Source organism: Chelonia mydas, chromosome 1 (genome assembly GCF_015237465.2).
Source record: "Chelonia mydas isolate rCheMyd1 chromosome 1, rCheMyd1.pri.v2, whole genome shotgun sequence".
In the NCBI taxonomy this organism is placed as follows: domain Eukaryota; kingdom Metazoa; phylum Chordata; order Testudines; family Cheloniidae; genus Chelonia; species Chelonia mydas.
In genome coordinates, this window is record NC_057849.1 from 226414108 (window position 1) to 226438580 (window position 24473).

At 41.5% G+C, this 24473-nt stretch overlaps 1 protein-coding gene across 2 annotated transcripts in view; it reads right to left on the minus strand.

Annotated features, from left to right (window-relative positions):
* Positions 1–8316: 8316 nt before the first annotated feature.
* Positions 8317–24473, minus strand: part of LOC102938324 (1-acylglycerol-3-phosphate O-acyltransferase Pnpla3) — a 40624-nt gene continuing 24467 nt past the window's right edge. For both annotated transcript variants that reach the window (XM_037914772.2, XM_037914782.2), the window contains 3 exons: positions 21330–21462; positions 18811–18927; positions 8317–10671 (listed from right to left, as the gene is read on the minus strand). In XM_037914772.2, the coding sequence (XP_037770700.1) occupies positions 10380–10671; positions 18811–18927; positions 21330–21462 (542 nt within the window). In that variant the 3' untranslated portion in view covers positions 8317–10379. The remainder of the gene's footprint in view (positions 10672–18810; positions 18928–21329; positions 21463–24473) is intronic.

Genomic DNA, 24473 nt, shown 5'->3' on the forward strand with positions numbered 1-24473 from the left:
CCTGATATTCTAAGTGAGCTGTAGCTCATGAAAGCTTATGCTCTAATAAATTTGTTAGTCTCTAAGGTGCCACAAATACTCCTTTTCTTTTTACGGATACAGACTAACAAGGTTGCTACTCTGAAACCTGTCATCAGAAAAGTTGAGGCAGAGACTAGCGCATTTCACACGAGAGGGAAGATGACGACTTGTTCACTGCTAGTAACACCGGGCCGCAGGGTGGCATCTGTTTGCGCGTGACAGCTGGGGGAAAGAGTCATCTGGTATTAGCTAACCTTACATCCTTGCAAGACACAAGCAGCATAGTGGAGAGTCATGCCTTGCACTAACCAATTTATTTGAGCATAAGCTTTCGTGAGCTACAGCTCACTTCATCGGATGCATACTGTGGGAAGTGTGGAAGATCTTTTTATATACACACAAAGCATGAAAAAATACCTCCTCCCACCCCACTCTCCTGCTGGTAATAGCTTATCTAAAGTGATCACTCTCCTTACAATGTGTATGATAATCAAGTTGGGCCATTTCCAGCACAAATCCAGGTTTTCTCACCATTACCAGCAGGAGAGTGGGTTTGTGTGTGTGTGGGGGCGGGGGGGTGAGAAAACCTGGATTTGTGCTGGAAATGGCCCAACTTGATTATCATACACATTGTAAGGAGAGTGATCACTTTAGATAAGCTATTACCAGCAGGAGAGTGGGGTGGGAGGAGGTATTTTTTCATGCTTTGTGTGTATATAAAAAGATCTTCCACACTTTCCACAGTATGCATCCGATGAAGTGAGCTGTAGCTCACGAAAGCTTATGCTCAAATAAATTGATTAGTCTCTAAGGTGCCACAAGTACTCCTTTTCTTTTTGCGAATACAGACTAACACGGCTGTTACTCTGAAACATGCCTTGCACTAGTTGACATGAAAAACAGACTTCAACAGCAGAGGAACATACTGCCAAAACAGGCAGCCGCACTCGCACACATTCAGTCTAGCTGCATCATAAAGGTGCAGCCTCAGGCCAGTAGAATGTAAAAAGGCTTTTAGGGATGGTGATATGGTAAAAAAAAAAAAAAAAGGTGTGTTATTACACTGGCTCATGCAGTTGGGGATGAAGAAATGGCAAAGAATGTTGAAATTGTGTCGCTGCCCCACTGCACTGTAGCAAGGAGGGTAATGGAGATGAATGATCACATGTCCTCAAAACTCAAAGACCATGATTTAGGGTGACCAGACAGCAAATGTGAAAACTCAGGATGGGGTAATAGGAGCCTATATAAGAAAAAGACCCAAAAATCAGGAGTGTCCCTATAAAATCCGGACATCTGGTCACCATACAATGATTGAAAAAAAATGTAAGTACTTTTCAGTAATCTAGGAGGTAGTATTGAAGCAGGGATTTTCCTATAACCCCCCCCCCCGAATTTCCCCAACATCCCCCACAGTTTTGTGAACTAGTTACATGAAGTGTTGCAAATTTAGTGATTGTTTGGAAATGTGAATTGAAATTGAAACGTTAATACACACTTTAAAAGCATATACAGTGTATGATAAAATACATGTATCTGAAAAAGTATAACAGATTTGAAAAGTATGAACATAGACTAGCTTCCTTATACAGCTGTTGTTTTTAATGACAATGTCAGTGCATTCATTTTGGTGATGTTGGCCAACCTAATAATTTCAAACTATGATTTGTAAGCAAAGTCTAAATGAGCTCTCCATGATGGCTGGGGCTAAGGCTTCAGGACCAGATTGTATTTACATGCACACCTAATCTACCTAGGTATCCAGCAAACAGAGCTGTGTTGCCACAGTGATAGATTTTGGCTGGGGTTGAGTTACAAATCACTTGAATGAGGGTGGGGGGATGAGATGTTGTTATTCTTATTGTATGAGTAAAGGGCAGCAGAACTGTACTTAGCCTGTGCTGATTGAGGGCATCTAGAGAGAGGGTGGGGACAGGTGTTTTACTTGATAGTCTGCCTGAGTCACAAGTACTGTTTGACCTACCCCACTCCACTGTTTCAAGACAGAGATGATTAGGCTCCATAGATAGTCTTTTGTATTGTTAACTAACCACTACAGCTGAAGTCACTGATAATCAGGTCTAAGTGCCTAGACCTGCTGTGGGACAGTGTTTCTGTGGAAGAGACGGCCCACTCTGCACTAGCAGCCAAGATTCCCTCACTGAGAGCTCAGCTGAAATTACTAAGAGCTAGTGGACCCTCAAGAGACCAACTTGCAGAGGTCACCGAGACAGGTGGCAGCAGAAGGTGATGGTGCAGGGCCATTGGCAATAGAGGAATGGAGGCACAACGAACAACAGTGGCCAGAGTGAACAGTGAGCAGCTGGAGGAACGAGCAAGGTGTTTTCTTGCCCCCCACCTGGGAGGTGAACTCATGTGAAAGCACCTCTGCACTCTGAATCTCCACTGACCAAGGACAACCCCAGTGAGTGTTAATGAGGCTGTTAAGAATGCTGGAGACACAACACAGTTCATGCGAACAAACATGGCTACAGCATCATACTTTCTATTTAAGCAAGAGATACCACACACTACAAACTGGAGGCCAATGTTAAGTGCATTGTCACTTGTTCATCCTGAAGTTGAACACTGGTTCCAAACAAGACCAGCAAATGCTCACTATCTTTCTGCAAGAAACTCAGCTGATTGGCTAGAAGCATGTGGTGCAACAGTGAAAGACTCAACAGTTGAAAAAGTAAAGAACTCACCACATTCAAAACATCTGCATACATAGCTGATGAATGCACTGATGCAAATGCACATCAAGTATTAAGTCACTGTGTACGTTATTTTGAAGTCAGTGGTAGGCCAGTAGATGCATTTCTAGATATTCAAGTTATAGAAGACACATTGGCTGTATCTGTGACAACCCACATCTTAGAAGAGTTAAATGCTTGTCAATTGGACCCCAAACAGATGGCTGCTTTTGCATTTGATGGAGCTGCAAACTTCTCTGGAAGACATGGTGGAGTGCAAGCTTTGCTCAGAGAAGTGTAACCCTAATCTCTCCTATACACACTGCAGAGGCCATCTACTCCAACTAGCGCTAGTACGAGCTGCAGACTCTTCAAAAGACATTAAAAAAGCTATAAATATAATGTCTTCATTATATTCTTTTTTTCAGCAAGAGTCCAAAAATACTGAATATCTTGAAAAATATAGAAGATACACTGGGACTGCAGTTCATATTAGTTCAACCTGGGAAAACCCTCTGGCTTTCTCATGAGTGATCCTTGCCTGTTGTCTTAAAATTACTCCAGCCATTATTACTGGCTTTGGAAAGTATCTACCAAGATGGAATGGATCTAAGTAGTGAGGCTGGTGGATTACTTTTGCTACTACGTTCAGAGAAGACTATTGCCATTCTCTCTCTTGTAAGTCTACTGTTGAAACCACCTGAAACAGTGCCATCCAGGCATCTGCTACAACAGTATTAGATCTTTGTCCAGCAATAGAAGCTACAGTTGAATCAATCAGAGAGCTATCCATTGAAAAAGTACTGGAAGAAACAAAGACTTCAGTGCAGAAGGTGACTTTTGAAGGCATTTATATTGAATCTTTTAGTGAAGAGGACAAGGAGTGTTTGTTAAGACAACTGAAAAAGTACACAGACTTGATTCTTAAAAATCTACAACAGCGACTTCTAGATTCTGCTCAACCTCTACGTAGCTTTTACAGATCCCTGTCCTGTAAAACACCGACAGTTGAGCAGAATGAGGCACTACCAGCAATGGGGCTGCCATGTGCTCAGGATAGAATAGAGAATTTGAACAGAGTGGAATATCATATGACGAATGAATGAAGATTTGACTTCAACTTCTTTTTTATCATCACTAGTGGCTTGAACTGATCTTTGTGCTAGAATTCCTACTTCTTTCAGCTCAGGAAATAATCTCTTGCTACTCTCAGTCACAACAGCTATAGTTGAGCGTTCTTTTTCATCATTGAATAGAATTTTGTGTTCTGAAAGAAGTCACCCTCTGCCTGAGCATGTGAATGAACTAATGAGCATATCATTTGAAGGAAGGGAAGTACCAGACACATGAGAAGCCACCGAAGATGAGCACATTTCATTAAAGAAGTGCATTAACAGAGTTGTGCAAAATTATAACAAGAAACCAAGAAGGATGTAGATGTAGTGCTTCATAGAAGGCTTGAGTAGCCAACTTTAATTTGTGTGATGATTTTAAAACAGGAGTTAAATCTAATAAAATAGTCATGAAACATTTCAGTTTTTACTATGGTGCCATAGAGCCCACTTCACCCTCATAGTCTCACCCCTCATCGGCCCTGATTTTCCTGCCCCCCCCATAAATTTGAACCACCCCACCCACCCGCAATGTCAGTTCCTGGGGAAAACAGTGTATTGAAGCCCGTGCCATCAGCCCACTTACTGCCATACTAATTTTCATCTAAACTACTGATGAGGATTTCTCCATGCATGGAGTTACTGAGCTAATTCCACCACGGCCCTTACTTCTGTGAGCAAATATGGAGGTTGCTAAGTGTGCTTTTGTACCATCTGTGCTGAGGCATGAACAATGACCAGCTGTATAGGGGGATTAGTAGGTTTGCTAAAAGAAAATAGAGTTGAACACCCTACCTTCTGCACTACATCCTATAGCAGGAGGCATATTGCAGGAAATCTGTTGAAACAAGTGATGTGATAACTAATGTAATAAAAGTGGTCAAAGTAATCCATAGAGAAAATAGAGCACAGAAGCAAATTTATCAGCTTCCTTGAGGACTTGAATGCAGAATATGAAGATTTGCATTGCCATTTACAAGTTTGGTAGCTGAGTGCAGGAATGTGCCTTCTACAATTTATTTTTCAAATTAGAAAGGTGAGCTGTGTGTTTCTGGAAAAAAAATAAGCAACCATGTCTAGTTTCAAGAGCAGCGGGAAAACCCAGCCTTTCTCTGTGCCTTTCCACCCATACACATCTCAGTACCCTCAGGCATGGGCTGCTGCAAGGTAGAAATCAGGATGTTTCTACTTTAGTGGACCATGCTGATGCAGACCACAGAAAGCTTAGACTATTCAATGTGTCCCTTCCCAAGAACATCACCCATTTTCCATCACGTAAGGAACTCTCACGTGAGAGTGGGGGTGCTGATTTTCACAGCTTCTCAGAAATATTATATCTCAGCCCTAGATTAACAGTTTGAGAGTGAGAGATCTAGCATTTAACAATCTGATGGAGGTACCAATTGAGCAGCAATCGCACAATCTTCAGTTTGATCTGTGTGAACTACAGACTATCATTTTCTTTTCAAGAATAAATTGCATGAAAACTTCTGGAAACTTGTCGCTAAGGATCAGTTTCCAAACTTAAAAGACTTTGTCCTGAAGCTTTGTTCAATGTTCAGAAGCACATTCTCAGTAATTAAACGAGAAGTCAAAACAAACTGGAGAGCACCACTTGGCTGCTATCTCTGCCACTGCAAATATGATAGACACTGGGATTCTAGTGCAAGAAAGATCTTTTCCTTAGGGTCTTCACTAAGAGGTGAGCGAGTGTCTTTTTAATACTTCTTAATCCCATTAATGCTTTATGGCTAAATCCTAAAAATATAATTTCAGATCCAAGAATCAGATCATTTCTCTGGCCCATAGAGGTGCCCCAAAACGAGCACCCAGCTTTGTAAAGGTTGGACCATCCTGATTCAAACTGGGCTCAAGCTGTGCAGTGAGAGGACAGATTTCACACCCCACCCACCCCCGCCCACAGTTCCTGGCTACTCAGACAAGTTATAACAACTGGGGCTATTTGCAAAACAGAAATATGTTCAACATTATGTATTGCCGCGGCATTTAGTGACCCTACCCCACTCCATTGCAGGCCAAGGCCCCATTGTGAATTTTTAATGTATAAGAGGGGTCACACTAAGAGGCTTGCCATGTGAAAGTGGTCACCCATACAAGAAGTTCAAAAACCACTGTGCTAGATGCTGTACAAACATGTAACAAAAAAACTGGGACCTCCCCCAAAGAGTTGACAGGCCACATATAAGGCAACTAAGTGGATATACTGGAGAGGGAAGCACAAGGCTTGGTTCTACACTTAAGAGTTATGGCAGCAGTGTGGTGTCAAAAGCCCCAATGTAGAACACAGCTATGCTATCAGAAGCATGTTTCTGGTGATGTCGTTCGTGGAAGAGAGAGAGCTCTGTGTAAACTCGAAAACTTGTCTCTCACCCGCAGAAGTTGGTCTAATAAAAAATGACTACCCACTTTCTCTCTCTTGTTCCTATTCTGGCAAAAAAAAAAAAATTGATGTATGGCTGCGTCTCTACTAGGAGGCTATGCAGGCATAAGCTCTGTAGTATAGAAATAGCCCAAAGCATGGGTCAACAACACTGGTCCTTATGGAAGGCAGTGTGTTTGGCTCTGGAGGCTGTGGACCAGAGCTCTCTTTTCAGTTCACAACAAAGAACACATTAGCTTAAAGTACTCTTCATCCAGTTTTCCTCTCCCGAGAGAAATAAATACCCTAGAGAATCAATGTCTATATACAATTTCCTTGTGTGTCTTATTGTGAGTGCTCTTGTGTGTATCAAAGTAATCATCTTACCCTTATGCAATTCTCCTGCCAAGACTGTAAGAAAGCATTTCACTCCCTCCGCCACCCTCCTCCCAAAACCCCAATCCATTAATTGATCACTCTGTTAGCTTGGCATATTTAAGTGCTTTCTGAAAGTGAATTCAAAACATGGACTGTCTCAGCCTTGTAAACTGATGGATAAGATGTCCCTCAAATAATAATACATTCAAATGGAAAGGAAAAAGGTACCCAGTTGTGTTTATGAACCTTTATCATAGTGGTGTCAAAAGTACAGCTCCAATGCTGTACTTGTGGGGCCTGCTTTACATGTTCTGATTCAGAAGCTAAGATATCATTAGAAAAAAGTTTCTAGCCTACATTGATGCAGAGATAATGTGAACAGACTATGAGTGATGCAATGTCATCTGTCCAAGTCTTAAGGCAGCCTGAACCAAGACTCAGATGTGAACACCTTGCCCCCTCTGACAAGGTGCCAGCTCTAAAGTCAAATGAGGATTCTTCAGAGTCAACTTTATCTATTTAAGCATTGATCATTTTAATGGAGGGAATGAGAGAGGAAGCAACAGACACTGGGTTGAGAACTGCAAGTTTCTGCAGGAAAGGAAATGCAGAGGAAAGAACAGAGACTGGGAAGAAGGGCAAAAAATAGGATGGAGAAGGAAGAGCAACAAAGGGTTGGAAGAGCAACGAAGGGTTTGAACAGCACGAGGGCAACTGAAAAATATTAAAATGCAAAGTTAAAAACATCATATGTGGCACTTTAGTTGGTAGTCTCAGCAGAGAAGCCTAAGAGAATGTTTGAAGCAAGGCTAATTAATGCACTAATTTCCGTGAAGACAAATAGATCCTTTAGCTCAGACAGGAAGCATATTGAGAGGCCAGTGGTAGGAAGCTTGCATAGTTGATCCCTTGCTGTATCTGTTACAAAGCTAAAAAATGGAGTCAAGGTTTGTTATTCCAACATTCTTCACTACCAAATTTCACATAAAAATTAAAAACCAATTAGTGATTTATTTTTAAAAGGCTGATGGAGCTTACACAGGTGTAAAAGTGCATGTAGTGATAGGAAAATCAGTCCAATACGTGATTAGCAAAGCAGCATTTCAGAGATCTCAACAACAGAGCTATAAGAAATGAAAAAGACAGCAAAGGGACAGCAAGGATTTTAAAAATTATCTGCTCTATCATTTTCTGGACCAAGATCCAGATTATATTAGAAAACCTACAGTATTAACCCTAGTAACGTGCATTTTCCTGTAGTATGTATGAAACAAGACTGCTTATTAGCCACTTTGCCTTATCCAGTGATTGCAAAAAATGAAGCCGTCTACAATACTTGATACAATTGTGTAATTAACCATACTTTCCAAGAATATCAGTAGATTTCCATGTATTTCCTTGCTATTTTGAAGATTCTACTATGATTTTAGACAGAAAAATTGTAAAACAAAATTAAATGGAGGCAGGGGATGGGGCGGTGGGAAGAGAACTGTGTTACAGGAAATGCAGGCCACAATCCTGCAAAGGAATTATGAATGTGTATTAGTCCCATTGAAGGCAATGGGGCTTCTCATATATGTAAAATTAAGTATTTTTGTAAGTCTGTAGTGTTGTGGACTAGATATCTCATAAAGAGGACATTAAAATAATTTACTAAAACAGTATTTTCTAACATGGCAAGAAAAAAAAACCTCATACACACTCCGTAACATCTATTTACCGTTACAAGTGAGACTATATAACCACAGCTTGTGTTTTATTTTTTGAAATAAAAATTAGTGGTTGTACCAATATTTTTCTTTTAACAGGTCACCGTGCAGAATCAAAGATGTACAAGAGTCCAATAACAAAAATCAAGTACAATTTTTTCAAGTGAGATAGCACCAAAGATATAAAAATCTATATAATATAAAAATGCTTTAATACTTTATGTGGGGAAATACATTATAGTTTAACAACATTTTAACAATTTTTTAAAGCATTTTAATGAGAGTTTATTCTTAAGATGTAGCACTTTGAGTTGTGAATTTTCTTTGAAAACCTAAAGAACTGCTTAACATTTAGTCCAAGTTGGGAACGTTAAGGTTTTGACAACTCGAAGACCGGAGATATTCAAAATTTACACTATACTATTATAAAAAATATTTTTTCTTCTCTTGTCCCTCCCATCTCTAGTCAGTTTTATTTACAGGCCGCTCCCAATAAATGCTTGAGAGAGTTCTCTCTTCTCTCTGGAGTACAGCTCATTTACTCCAAATTTACACTACTGTACTAGAAATAACATTTGGCCCTTAAATGCCAAGTCTTTTTCAAGCAAGCCACAAGAGGTTACTTCCATTTATGTTTTTAAAACCACCATTAGCCCAAAAAATGTTGCTTTAAAAAAAAAACCCAATCATCATTAAAACAGTGGTTTAATAATTATCTTCATAACTATCAGAGTTTTGTCAGATGAGCTCATAAAATACTTAATTTAAGGCTGTCTATACTGAGATTTGAAACCACAATGACACCTTTATAGAGAACAGGTTTTATAGACTGTTACAAATTTCAGCGTGGATAGGACTTGATGTTTTGGGGAAAAGGGGCAGGAATTTTTTTTTTTTTGAACAGTGGATTTAGACCTGCATGCAGCTCTTTACGGTATAATACATTTGTTTTAAACTTGGCTTATTCATTCTGATCTCAAGAAGGGCACAAATGTTAGAAAATTTCCCTACACTGCTTGAGATAAGTTAGCACAAGAAGTGCTAAACAAACAGAATGGAATCACTGGGATCTCCTTTCTGCTCCTCCAAGGAATAAAAAAAAAAATAAGGCCTCCTTTTCCATCTTACAGAAGATGTATATAATCCACAAATCAGAGCACAAGCCTGACACTGTTCAGTGTCAATGTAATCTCACAAAGACGTTTTGCAATGGTTGTATTATGACAACTTCATTGTTGCTCTATACAGCTCCACTCAATGATACTACTGTCTTTTCAAAAGACCACTGGTCCAGCTATTTTTCTTTTTAAAATCTATTTAAAAACATTAGTTCAAATTAAGCCCTTGTGAAGCATGCACAACTTGCGAAGCATGCACAACAAGTCATTAGAGTTGTGCCCCTTAACACTTACGGCTAAATGCGGCCCAGTTCTTGAGACTTTTTTCCTTCTCAATACTTAAGGAAAAGAGGCACTTTGTAAAACTTGTTGGGAATGGTGAACTTGGATTACAGTAGGAATTGTATATTACAGTATGTAATCAAGTTGGTGCCTTTTTTCCAGAAAACAGTACAGTTAAACAAAAGGCAAACACACTGATATTGGAAGCCCTCAAAAAGTTCCTAATGTACATTTCCCTTTATAAAGTACAAGTTGCCTGATTTCATGCAAGTGCTAAAAATTAATCTACCACCACCAAACACAAGTATTTTTTTAAAGTATGTCCTTTAAAATGCAACTTTTCTATAAACGCTTGTTTCAGTCTAGAACAAGCCATTTATAGGGTTTGATTTCATGTAGCTTTTTAATTACAGGTAGCTTGGAGTTAAATCTTTTTCCAGATATTGTGCTATTGTAATTTTGAAATGAAGCTTAACAAGAATTTAATAGAGTAACAAGAATGTGACTGTTACATAACAGTGACAACTGTTCTGTATAATCCTTAGCATTGTAAAGGCCCGAAAGGCAATTTGTCATTGAGCTTAAACAAAACAGTCTTCCAATACTTATTGGCAAGATGGAAGAATGAGTTTGCTTCACAAGGTTTAAGCTTCTCTGTCAGACGGATTTCAGAACTTTCAAAATTAATCTTCTGAGGCAGTTTGGAAACTCTTGTCTGAAGAGGAGTCAAAATCCGTTTCCACGCCAGATTCTTCAGAATTCATGAAGAAAATATGATGAGAATCAGAGTCTGAGAGCCCTTTTATACCAACAGAAATTTGCTTCCCTGCTGAGTCTCTGCAGTATAGAAAATCCCAGAGCCAACCTTCAAGGTCTGCAGCAGAGTGTGGCACTTTAGAATGGCAGTAGGGAGAATGGAACTCTACATTAGGTGGAACAGTCTGACATTTTCTGAGTGATGCATAGCTCTCTTTACTGTGGGGGGGGGGGGAAACAAAAACAAATATCTATTAGCAATATTTTAATGAGGTTTCTATTTCAGTTCAAGGGGTGATGGAATAGGGGTTTTTCCTACATGCAAGGGAAACTTAGATGACACTACAGCATCTCCCAGGGAAAATAAATGTGGAGTCTAAATATATTATTTTTAATGGGGTAATAGAAAATAAGGCATCAAAAGTCTGAACTTCAATGGAGCACATCTTACTGGGGGTGCCCACATAGTTTTGAAGTGTGATACAACAAGTATGGAAGGGTTGTGTGAAGAAAGTAGGATGATCAGATAAGCCTAAGATAGCAAGGCTAAATATATACAACTCCTCTCCAGTGCTACTGAACAAAATCAGGGGTGATCAGTAGGTGACCAAGATCAGTAGGTGACCCATTAGCCAACTGAGGAGAATCTGCAGTGATAAAATGCTGTGAAGTCTTACCTACATCTATTATAAAAAAAAAAGTTAAGTACCAGTAGGAATAAGCATACAGAATAGTTATTTTAAATGGATTTCCTATAAATAACGTACAGTCTCAATTTACACACATTAAAAATGTTGTTTGTGTTTCAGATACAATTCCGATTCCTTACTCAGGCAGTACTTAAAATGTTACAAATTTTAACAAAACAGAAGAGTCTCACCTGTTGGTTCGTTTCCTACATTTTAGAACAGTAGTTCATAATTAGCAAGTTATTCCTCTTCCCTCAGACACAGGAAAGGAGAGCCAACCACCAAAAGATATTTAGCACCATCTTCCTCTAAATTCCATCTCTCTCCTGGAGATTCTTTACTTTGACGATTACTTCCTTAGCTGAAATTTGGATGTGCCAGAAAACACTAACCACTAAGTTAAGATTTGGGGACCTTGTTAAGTTTCCTAACAGCACAAATTCCCATGAAAGTCTGAATTCTGACTCCTACTGAGAATTGAGAGATAGGGACTGTTGTCTTAAGGAGGAAGATGAGAAATAAAAAAGCAGAACTTTATGGAAGAAATACCTCCAATCATTGCGAGAGGCAGAAAATCCACCAATTCAAACAGAAATTGAGAATCCCATAAGAGAAAGTTATCCCAGAGTGCAAGGTGAGGCTCTAAACAGGAACTAGAGCTTTAAGAAATCATCACCAGAACATAAAGTCAGCCAAAGCAAAGGAGGAGCAGGACCAGGATTTTCTTTTTTACTTATTTTAAAGATGGGATGGAAATTATAGTTTCAAGCAACAGAATGGTATCTGATGAATTCACTGACTGTCTCCTCTAAATCCTCTTCTACAATATGCTTAAAAAAAGAATTTGCTTGCGTCAGACTAATGATTACTATGAGGCAAAGGTGTGGTGCATCAGAGCGGGGAATCCGGCGGTCTGCTCAGAAAAACTGAAGAGGTACAACCAACAGCCAAGCTATCAATGAGCAAGTATTCTGAGAAAGCCCTGGTTGAGTATGGACCCCCCAAACCCCAAGCTCTAGAAGCTGTCTGTAGTGGGTTGCTTTACAAGAAGAAGTTACTCACCTTGTGCAGTAATGATGGTTCTTAGAGATGTGTCCCCCTGTGGGTGCTCCACTCTAGGTGTCAGTGCGTCCCTGCGCCGGAGATCAGATATTTCTCGCAGCAGTACTTGGTCAGAGGAAGGGTGCGCACAGGAACTCTCATGCAGCCGTTGGCACCCCCTGTAGCGTGCGCACCCCCGACCATCCCCTCCATTCCTTCTCTACTGCAGAGCTTGGCTGCATGAACTCCAAAGTAGAGGGGAGGAGGGTGGGTAGTGGAGCACACACAGGGACACGTATCTCGAACAACCATCGTTACTGCACAAGGTGACTAACTTCTTCTTCGAGTGGTGTCCCTGTGGGTGCTCCACTCTAGGTGCTTATAGAGCAGTACCCCACCAGGGGTGGTAGGGGTTCGGAGTTATGTATTAGTGCGTGATGAGAGCACTGTGAGGCCAACGATAGAGTCTGAGACAAGGCCTTGGGTGATAGCATAATGCTTTGCAAAAGTGTGCTCCGATGTCCAGATTGCAGCTCTACAAATATCTATTAAGGGGACATTGTTCAAGAATGCAATCGATGCCACCATGGCTCGCGTTGAGTGGGATCTGATGCCCATGTGGGGTTCTTTGTGATGCAGGTGGTAGCAAGTTTGAATACAGGAAGAGACCCATTTGGAGAGTCTCTGGGTTGATATTGTAGAACCCTTGGAGTGCTCTGCTGTAAAGACAAATAGTCCTGGTGACTTGCAAAATGGTTTAGTTCTGTCCAAGTAGAAGGCTACAGCCCATCTGACATCTAGCATGTGTAACGTTGCTTCTTGAGTGTCATTACGTGGCTTGGGATAGAAGGCAGGTAAGTGTATGGTTTGGTTACTGTGAAAATTTGTAGCCTCTCTGCAAGAATTTTGGGTGAGGACGTAACATGATTTTGTCTTTGGTAAATATAGTGTACGGTGGTTCAGCCATCAATGCTCCTATTTTGCTGACACATCTTGCAGTCGCGATTGCCACTAGGAATATAAGCTTAATTGACATATGTAGGAGCGAGCAGGTTGCTAGAAGTTCGAAGGGTGGTCTTGTGAGACATTTGAACACAAGACTGAGATCCCATGGTGGTGCAGGTTGGCGTACTTCTGGGTACATGTTCTGTATACCTGCTAGAAAGCGCCGTGTAATCGGGTGAGCGAATATTGAAACCCCTTCTATCTGTTCATGGAGGGCTGTGATGGCAGCCAGGTGTACTTTAATAGAACTTATGGCTAACCCCATTTCCTTCAGTTCTAGTAGGTAGTCTAAGATCATAGATAGAGGCACCATGGTCACGTCCAGCTGTTTTTGCTGACACCAAAGGGAGAATCTTCTCCATTTGTGGCGGTAAGTATTTCCAGTGGTGAGGCGACGGCTATTTAGTAATACTTGTTTTACTTTCTCCAAACAGTTCAATTCCCCACGTTGGAACCAGAGAGAGGAGCCATGCTATGGGAAGGAGTTTCGCTGGGTCTGGATGGAGTGTCAGGCCCTTGTTCTGGAACAGGAGGTCCATCCGGAAAGGCAGCGGTTGTGGGGCACAGACTACTAGACGTGAGAGGTACAGAAACCAAGTCTGTCTGGGCCACATGGGGACAATGAGAATGATGTATGCTCTGTCGAGTCGTATCTTGCAGATGACCCGTGGGATCAGTGGTATCGGCTGGAAGGCATATATGAGTGACGTTCCACAGGATGAGGAAGACATCCCCTAACGAGCCTGGTGCCAGGCCTGCCCTGGAGCAAAATAGTAGACATTTATGATTTGTCATTGAGGCGAAAAGCTCGATTACTGGGTGACCCCATTTTTGGAGTATCGTGCCGAGAACACTGTCGTGGATTTCCCACTCATGTTCCTGTGAGAAGTGCCTGCTGAGGTTGTCAGCTGTAGCGTTTTGGCGCCCTGGTAGGTAGGATGCTGTGATGTTTATATTTTTGTGGATGCAGAAGTTTCATAGATTCATGGTTCCTACGCATAACGAGTGAGACCTGGCTCCTCCTTGGCGATTGATGTAAAACATGCACGCCACATTGTTGGTGAGGATAGAAGTTGAGGTTTCTCATATGAATGGGAGGAAGCGTCGACATGCATTGTGTACCGCGCGGCATTCCAGGAGATTGATATGTAGTCGGGTTTCCATCGCAGACCACTTGCCTTGTACATTGTGGTGACCCAAGTGGGCGCCCTAACCTATCAGGGCGGCATCTGTTGTAATAGTCACTGATGGGGGGTCTTGTTGAAAGAGAATCCCAGAGCATACATTCCCTGGCTGTATCCACCATTGTAGGGAGAGGATAACCCTTGGTGGTAGCATCACACGTCTGTTGAGAGAGTGTTTGCTGGGTGCATAGACCATGCTCAACTAGTGCTGTAGACTTTACTATGAAAGTTGTAGCTGCCATATGTCCCAGAATCTGAAGGCATGTCCTCACTGAAGTTTGTGGGCTGATGATCACCGTGGAAATAAGATTGGTCAATGTAGTGAATCTGTGGTTTGTCTATATTGCCTTGGCTTGTATGGAGTCTAGGTTGGCTCCGATAAACTCCAATCACTGGGTTGGTTCCAGGATGGATTTCTTTTTGTTTATCTGTAGATCTAGCTGGTGAAACAGGTCTATTGTGGTCTATTTCTTGTCAATTGGTACCCTTGAGAAGGCAATCGTCCAAAGAGGGGTAGATGATGACTCCTTTGCATCGTAAATGTGCTGCTACTATCACGAGTGTTTTTGAGAATACGCGGGGAGTGGTGGACAGTCCAAAGGGAACGACCCTGTATTGGTAGTGGTTAGTCCTACTGTGAACCTCAGGAACCATCTGTGGGCAGGATGTATTGTAATACGTAAGTATGCATCTTGGAGGTTAAGGGCTGCAAAAAACAGTCCCCCCTGTCTAGCGCTGCGATTATTGTGGCCAGAGTGACCATTTTGAACCTGTGGTTGCGTACGAACCTGTTGAGTTTTCGAAAATCTAAGATTGGTCTCCATCCCCCTCCTTTCTTCTCTGTCAGGAAATATTTGGAATATTTTCCCTGTGTACTGATGTGGTACTGGTTCTACAGCACCCAGCAGTAGGAGGTGGTTTACTTCCTGTTGCAGAAGGTGCTTGTGAGAGGGGTCCCTGAAGAGGGACAGGGAAGGGGGGAAGGTAGGTGTGATGGCTGTGAAAGGAATGGTGTAACCAGACTGTATGATCTCCAAAACCCATTCATCTGTGGTTATCACAGCTCAGGCATGGTAAAATGGGCGTAGGCGGTGACCAAAATTGTGGGATGGGGTATCTGTTGGCGTTAGAGGTGTGGGGAGGTCGTGCATACCCTCAACCAAGACTTCAAAATTGTGGCTTAGATGTAGATGGACGGGTGGACAAGGCCTGGTTCTGTGGAACTCATCGTCTCTGAGCCCGTTGTTTGGGTCTGTTCTGAGTGAAGTATTGTGGTTGTTGACTGGCATGGTGTAAAGCGAGGGCGTTTGTCAGGCGGTGGGTGTATGCCTAGTGTACGCAGCATCGCTCGGGAGGCCTTCATGGTATAGAGGACGTCATCTGTTTGAGACAAGAATAGTTTATCCCTATCGAATGGGAGGCCCTCCACTTTTAGTTGTAGTTCTTTTGGAATTCCCAAAGCCTGCAACCATTATGTTCTTCTCATAACCACAGCTGTTGCGGTTGTTCGGGCAGCTGTGTCCGCTACATTCATTGAGGCTTGCGGTGCTATGCTGACCCTAATTAATAATGGCGTTGAGTTGAGGACGTTTATGCTCAGGGAGGTCCTCCACAAGCTCTTGTATTTTACTATAGTTAGAGTAGTCGTAAATTTGCTAGTAGAGCAGAATAGTTGGCAACTCTAAGCAGAAGGGTGGCTGATGAGTAAACTTTCCGCCCAAAGAGGTCCAGTCTCTTGTGTTCTTTATGTTAGAGTGAGGAGCAGAAATGAGGCTGTTTACTGCGCTGATTAACAGCCTCTACTACCAGAGAGCAGGCTTGAGGGTGTGAAAACAAAAATTCCATGCCGTTGGCTGGAACAAAGTATTTGCTGTCAGCCCATTTGTTGGTGGGTGGTGCCGATGCCAGTGTTTGCCATATTACCTCCGCAGGCTCCATTATAGCCTCATCCATGGGGAGGGCAATCTTGGTCAGTTGTAAGATTTTTAAACAACTTATGTTGTTTCTCCTGCACCTCATGTAAGGCAATTTCTTGGTTGTTTGCGACTCTTTTGAAGAGTTCTTGGAACTGTTTCAGGTCATCTGGTGCTATAGAGGGAGATGGCGTCACCACTTCATCTGGTGCAAAAGTGAGTGGGGGGCAGGTGGTGAATCATCCAGGTCTGCCTGTGATAGTATCTCTTCCTCTTCCATATCTGTCTCAGGGGGGCCAGAGGTTTCTCTGTGTGTTAATGATGGGTGTACTCTGGAACCTCTTGTTGCTGGGGAAGGGGGACCAGAATAGGAGTTCTGATATGTGGGCCAAGGACCCCATTGTGGCCATTGCATGGGGTAAGGTGGTAATGGGTAAGGCCAGTGCTGTGCATACCAGGGCTGTGAATGCTCGGAGGGATGAGGCTTAGGCTTCACAGTGTTCCATGTAGGTCTCATCTGTGATGGGGATGAACGTTGAGAGGAGAAGCAGTTGTGCTGCATGTCTCCTTCCTCACCACTATGTATGGAGAGTGGTGCAGGAGATGAAGGATGGTACCATGCTATGTAGCTCGGGGAGTGTTCGGTGCCGAGCAGTAGTGACTGTGGTGCTGAAGAAACTGCTATGTCCTCAGTATGCAGGAGTTGTGCTGGTTCTGCCTTGGGGTTGCGATTGACCTTTGGAGCGCTGACGGGTGCCAGGTTTGGTATGTTAGCTGGCATCAAGTCCTGGGTCGGTGCCGGTGGTGGCAGCATTGATTGCGCTGCTGCTGCCTGTGCCATGCTCTGCACCAGGGTAGTCAGTGCCGTGGAGGAGACTTGATGTGTCAACACCGGTGCCGTGCGTTGGGGCTCAGCAGGGGTCCACTGAGGGACGGTGCCGGAGGAGCCCAGTGCCTTCTAAGTGCTCACTCTGGATGAGTGGAGCACTGAGGGTAAAGACCTCGCTGGGGAAGCTCTCTTTTTCTGAGACCCTTGCTGGAGAGGTCGAGGTTCACTTCCTGACAGTTTTGGCAGTCTGAGCCTTATCAGAGCTCAGGGATCTTGGTTTATGAGACTCCCCAGAGAGCCTCTCTTGTGGACGTTGGAGGGATTTCTCCAGCAGAAGCATTTTCAAGCGGCGATCCCTGTCGCATCTTGCCCTTGTTGTTAAGTTGGTGCAATGTAAGCATTTCTGGGAGAGATGAGTTTCTCCCAGACAGCGAATGCAGGATGTATGGCCATCAGAGACCGGCATCGGTTCATGGCAGGAGTCACACTTTTTAAATCTTGTTGAGCCTGGCATGACTGCAGTTAAGCCTCTCCCACCTCTCAAGAGATAAGGGTGGGAGTTAATTGTAATGGTAAACTGTAGAAACTTTTCCCAAATGGGGAGTTAAGCAGAGAAAAAGTCGTCTTCTTTCTTCTTCTTCTTTTTTTTTTTTTTTGGAAGAAAAACCTCTAAGAGGAACTAAAGAAACTATGATAAGAAGTTCCTATGTAACTAATAATTTTTTTTTCCTTTCAGAAAGTATCAAAGAGAGCAGGGCCACGGAGCTCTGCCTGCAGCTGAGGACGATTGAGAAGGAACTGACGGGACGGTCGGGGTGCACACACTACAGGAGGTGCCAATGGCTGCACAAGATGACTCCTGTGCACGCCCTTCCCCCAACCAAGTACTGCTGCGAGAAATCTCCAATCTCCGGTGCAGGGACGCAACACCACCTAGAGTGGAGCACCCACAGGGACCCTGCTCGAAGAAGAACACAGCTTACTTCCCCACTTGCTATCAGAATTTCTCAGTAGCTCCCAGTTCCTCTGGGACAGGATTTTCCTGTTCCTCTCCACAAGTGTCCTGCTTCCCAGTCAGTAGTCCTTATCCCTGTGCATAGACGAAGTTGCTTGGTCTGACATTTCCACTCCAACAGTGGTGGACAGAGACAAAAGGGCCACACCAGCTGGGCTGTCCAACCCTCTCTAAAGACAGTATGAAGGAGCTCAAGATAGTCCCAACACTCTGATGTTCATCACAGTGGAGGACAAATCAACTTATTGAAGGAATTTTTTTCTGATGGAGTCCATCTTCAGAAGCAGAGAAAAGACAGAGAAGAAAGAAGCTGGGGTGCTGGAGGCAGGAAAGAGTGGTGAATCTAGAAAAATAGGCACTAGAAGTCCCTGCTGCTATTGCCTCAGCTATTATCAGTCCTAAGGAAAGAGCATGAAGCCATTTACTGAAGAAACCTCTTGATCACCAAACATGGTGATCAATATCAGGTCTAAAGAAAAGAGAGCAGGAAAACAATCCCTTAGTATACTGTAATACAGAGAGAACAGGGCTTTGGTGGAAGTGAAACAAATTTCTACTTACCCTTGAAATAATCTACTAAATGCTTGCAACAGAATATTAATAATTGCACTAAGTTTTGTTTTGACTGGCAAAATAAATGTAAAAGAGCCATCAGTTTGCACATAGCAGCACAGTGATTTACCTGGATGTACTGAGTAGCTTATTTCTTGCCCGAGAATAAACTGTTCTGACAATCCGACGTAGTTGTCCCTGCATCCATTGAAAATCATCAGGGATATCGGGAAACCAGTCTACTAACCTGCAGTCATCAAAAAATAAAGTGTTTCAGCAAACCTGAATATATGTTGAAAGTTCCATAAAAGGTTTGGAATGCAAACTTTCACACATACGCACACACACCCTGCTAATGTGGAGGTTACTTACTGTAACTAGAGACTCTAGGAGATGTGTGGTCCCTATCTGTATTCCACCTGTGTGCCATGTGCCCGAGTCTGGAAATTCTTCAAAGCAGTGTCCATTGACCCGCACGTGCACAGTAGCTCTCCTAGTGCTCCCAGCCAAAGATATTAAGAGGCAGTGGGGGTCAACACCTTTCCACTTCCTTTTCTAACCACAAATCCAACAGGATCTGAAGCAGAGGGGATGAAGGAATGCAGATAGGGACCCCTCATCTTGAAGAAGCCTCGAGTTATAGTAAGTAACTCTGATGGCCCCTATGTGTATTCCACATGTGGGTGATTGGAAAGCAGTGTTCAGCATGGAGGTGGGTGTGAGGAAACTGGTAGCAAAGATGCATGTAATACTCCCGATCCTACCGCTGCATCTGCAGCCAAAGCATGAACTAGGGCATAATGCGTTGTGAACATGTGGATCAAACCCCAGGTGCCTGCTCTGCAGATGTCCTGCAGTGGAACATATGATAGGGATGCCATGGAGTCTCATAGCCTTCTCCATCCGGTACTTCCATAGGCAAAACTCCTGGGCTTCTTGAGTTCTGAGTGGGAAGGAGTGACAGATGCTACACTTTGCAGAGACACATGCCTTACCTAGACAGTACAGTCAGCATTGATGTTCATCACTGATAGAGAAGGATCGAGGGCAGGGGATGCATTTCTTGATATGGTCCCGGTGCTGGGAAGAGGTTCCCCAACCAGGGAAACAAACTACACTATACTATAAACTTTTTAACTACTAACTATTAATCTAAGAATTTAACTATTTACAAATATTTTCTTTATAGGTAATGCAACGACATGAGGGAGGACACAATTCTGGCTCAGGCTATGCAGCAGTAAGAAGGACCTGGGGAAGCGTCTACTCGCACTGCCTCCTGTAACCTGAGCCAGGAGCACTAGGAAAGCTACTGTGCATGTGCGGGCCAATGGAGACTGCTTTGAAGAATTTCCAGACTCGGGCACATGGCGTGCATGCGTACCCATGTGTGGCATACATATAGGGACCATTACTCAAAGAAGAACTTTTAGTTGTATATTTCCTTCCTAATCCCTTCCAATATTTTCTGTAGAGAGTTATTGTGATGAGATTCTGCTGTTTATGCACTGGGATGCCCTCCATCCTAGTACAGAGTTTAGGACCTCAGGAAAACTTCATTTTTTTGTCTTATGTCAGAGGTACACAAGCTACGGGTTGTTTTGACTCCACGGGCAGAATTCTACCCCAATAAATAAGTTTGTATGAGATGTAAGGGCTTGCCCACACAGTATGCACCGATTAGGGTGTAAATTCTAATGCGCACCAGTGTGTTGCACAATAACTGTCAGTGAGGACCCTGCTGGTACACACTGAAAGCCCCCTAGTGAGCACTGACATAATACTTTTTGAAACAGGACTATGCCCACTTGCACTCGAAAACTTTTAGTGCATGACATGCTAGTGTGCCCACTAGAATTTACACCCCAGCTGGCATGCACCATGTAAACAAACCCTTAGGGCAACTCCGACTGCATTACTATAAAGATTTTTGATGTGGTTTTTAAGTGATTACAACATAAGTGACAATGTATAAAGGTTAATTATCACCAGAGAACAAAGCAGTGTAAATGAAATTGTTATATCTTGCTATGGGTAGCACGTTAAAAGGGAATCTGTCTGAAGGCATTGTACCTGCTATAGCTGATTACTATAACTGAAAAAAGTTAGCAAATGAACAAAACAAACAAAGAAACCTGACCCTTTCTGACCTATTTTGTGTATAATCAGTTTCTCCCTTGCTGAAGAGACACTTAATGGCAAAATAAATCCTTAATTTTTCAAACAGTCTAAATATAGAACTCTCTTTTTTTAGATGTTGCTTAGATATTAGAATTATTTTTAATCAGTCAATTAAAAGATACTTCATACATTAAAAAGACTAAATACATATGGAATTCTAGAAATCTCCCCTTTTCTCCATTTTTCTATCCATCTTTCTGTTAGCAAGCTTTTATTAAAGGCTGTTAGTTGTGCACAGAAAACATCTGTAAGATGAAGCAATATGGGGATGGGAACATAAGCTACAATTTACATACATGCTAGAGACAGTTCTAGAACTCAAAGTTGAGTCTTCAGTGCATTTCAGAACACTTAATAGACTGCTAGCTTGTTAATCATGACTATACAAATAATTAATGAAAAAGAATAAAAGAAGTCTTAATGAGCCAGAAGTATGGTTTCTATAGTAGTTCTTAAATAGAACCGCACCTTAAAGCAACAGAATAGGCAGACTCCACTGGCAGTGTATACGGCAGTATCAGATAAGACATCACTCGCATTGGTAAGAGTTTAGAGAGCTGTGCATAAAACCCACTCTTCTCTTTACAAGCTTCTTGTAATGCTGGAAAATAAGGATTTTTTAAAACAGCCTTTAGAATACATTTTTGGTTTTAAATTTACTGTTCAAACAAGTTATTCTAGGTGTGGTGATGTCTTTTAGTATTCTATAAGGGTGATTAATATTGAAGCACAACTGACAAGCAACATTAACTAAATGAACACTTAGTTTGTGGCAAGCTAGGGTGTAAATCTACCCCGCACTTGCATGCTGCGCAATAAGTGTCTATATAGACCTTGCTGACACACACTAAAAGTTTTCTAATGTGCTTTGATCAACTCCTGTTTTAGGGAACTTATAGTGCATGGCAACACATTTAGCGGGTGGCACACTAATGCGGGATGCATTTACACCCTAGCTTACTGTGAACTAACGTTCATTTAGACAAGCCCTATGTCACAAAATATTAGTGCTAAAACAAGCTTTTTCTATTTAAAATGCATCACACTACAGAGGAAAGTTATAATAGTACTTAGCCCTTCTATTTGCTTTTAAGCTATAGACTTCGGACTACATTACAAAGATGGGTAAATGTCAGCATCCCTATTTTACTGACCGATTAAAATCAAGCACATTTGGTGTGGGAACATGGACAAGTCACCTAACGTCCAGAATAGAGCTGGCAATAGCACCCAGGTTTTCCCAAATTCCAGTTTTGTGTTCTGTCTATCAAACAACTCTGCTTTCACAATTTTCGTGTTTCTCTATGTAATTTACTTGTTTTCCTAAATCACAAGTCACATATTTCAGGCTTTAAATTGCTGGTCATGGTCTATAGGCACCTAGCTAACCTAAGGTAAATTTAGGGACATTAACCCAGAAATGTTTAGTGTTAAGTTTTGTTCTCTGAAACATAAGGGTTTTATTTAGTCATTAGAAAAGTCATTTAGGTCATTAGTTTTGATGATGACTTCAAGTTCTTACTTACCCAATTTTAGTTAATGAATTATAATTAAAGTATTAGTGATTAAAGATTTAATTTGTAAGGTATTTGAAATACTTCTCACATAGGATTGTTCAAATCATGTTACCGTGGTTATTATTAGAGCTGTCGATTAATCACAGTTAACTCGTAATTAACTCAAAATAATTAATCACAATTTTAAAAAATTAACTGTGATTAATCGCAGTTTTAATCGCACTGTTAAGTGACAGAATACCAACTGAAATTTATTAAATATTTTTGGATGTTTTTCTATATTTTCAAATATATTGATTTCATTTACAACACAAAATTCAAATTCTCCAGTGCTCACTTTATATTATTTTTGATTACTAATATTTTCACTCTAAAAATGATAAAAGAAATATTATTTTTCAATTCACCTCATGCAAGTGGTGTAGTGCAATCTTTTTATCGTGAAAGGGCAAATGTAGATTTTTTTTTGTTACATAACTGCACTCTAAAACAAAACAATTTAAAATTTTAGAGCCTACAAGTCCACTCAGTCCTACTTCTTGTTCAGCCAATCGCTCAGACAAACAAGTTTGTTTGCATTTACAGGAGATAATGCAGCCTGCTTATTATTTACAATGTCACCTGGAAATAAGGTGACCAGATAGCAAATGTGAAAAATCGGGACGGGGGTAGGCAGTAATAGGCACCTATATAAGAAAAAGCCATGAATATTGGGACTGTCCCTATAAAATCTGGACATCTGGTCATCCTACCTGGAAAGTGAAAACAGGCGTGTTCGAATTGTACTTTTGTAGCTGGCACTGCAAGATATTTATGTGCCAGATATGCTAAACATTCATATGCCTCTTCATGCTTCGGCCACCATTCCAGAGGACATACTTTCACGTTGATGACGCTCATTAAAATACAAAAAGTGTTAATTAAATTTGTGACTGAACTCTTTGGGGGAGAACTGTATGTCTTCTGCTCTGTTTTAACTGCATTCTGCCATATATTTCATGTTACAGCAGTCTTGGATGATGACCCAGCACATGTTGTTTGTTTTAAGAACACTTTCACTGCAGATCTGACAAAACGCAAAGAAGGTACCAATGTGAGATTTCTAAAGATAGCTACAGCACTTGATCCAAGGTTTAAGAATCTGAAGTGCCTTCCAAAATTTGAAAGGGACGAGGTGTGGAGCATGCTTTCAGAAGCCTTAAAAGAGCAACACTCCAATGTGGAAACTACAGAACCTGAACCACCAAAAAAGAAAATCAACCTTCTGCTGATGGCATCTGACTCATATGATGAAAATGAACATGTGTCAGTCCGCACTCCTTTGGATGGTTATTGAGCAGAACCTGTCATCAGCATGGATGCACATCCTCTGGAATGGTCGTTGAAGTATGAAGGGAACATCTGAATCTTTAGAGCATTTGGTACGTAAATATCTTGTGACGCTGGCTACAACAGTGCCATGTGAACACCTGTTCTCACTTTCAGGTGACATTGTAAACAAGAAGTGGGCAACATTATCTCCTGCAAATGTAAACAAACTTATTTGTCTGAGCGACTGGCTGAACAAAAAGTAGGACTGATTGGACTTGTCGGCTCTGAAGTTTTACATTTTTAATTTTTTTGTACATAATTCTACATTTATAAGTTCAACTTTCATGATAAAGAGATTGCACTACAGTACTTGCACTAAATGAATTGAAAAATACTATTTCTTTTGTTTTTACAGTGCAAATATTTGTTATCAAATAAATATAAAGTGAGCACTGTACTACACTTTATATTCTGTGTTGTAATTGAAATCAATATATTTGAAAATGTAGAAAACATCAAAAATATTTAAATAAATGGTATTCATTATTGTTTAATCGTGCGATTAATTTTTTTAATCATTTGACAGCCCTAGTTATTATAAATATATTCACAAAACTAATCCGTTTATGGCACTACACCTCAGTTATGCTCTATTAAACTACAGTTAAGTGACTTATGAAACTAGCTTCCATCTTGCCAGTTTCTGAAACCAAATACAGCTTTATTTTTCTTATGTGATCATACCTTATAATTGTATTTAAAGAACTGCTCTGGGTTACTTTAA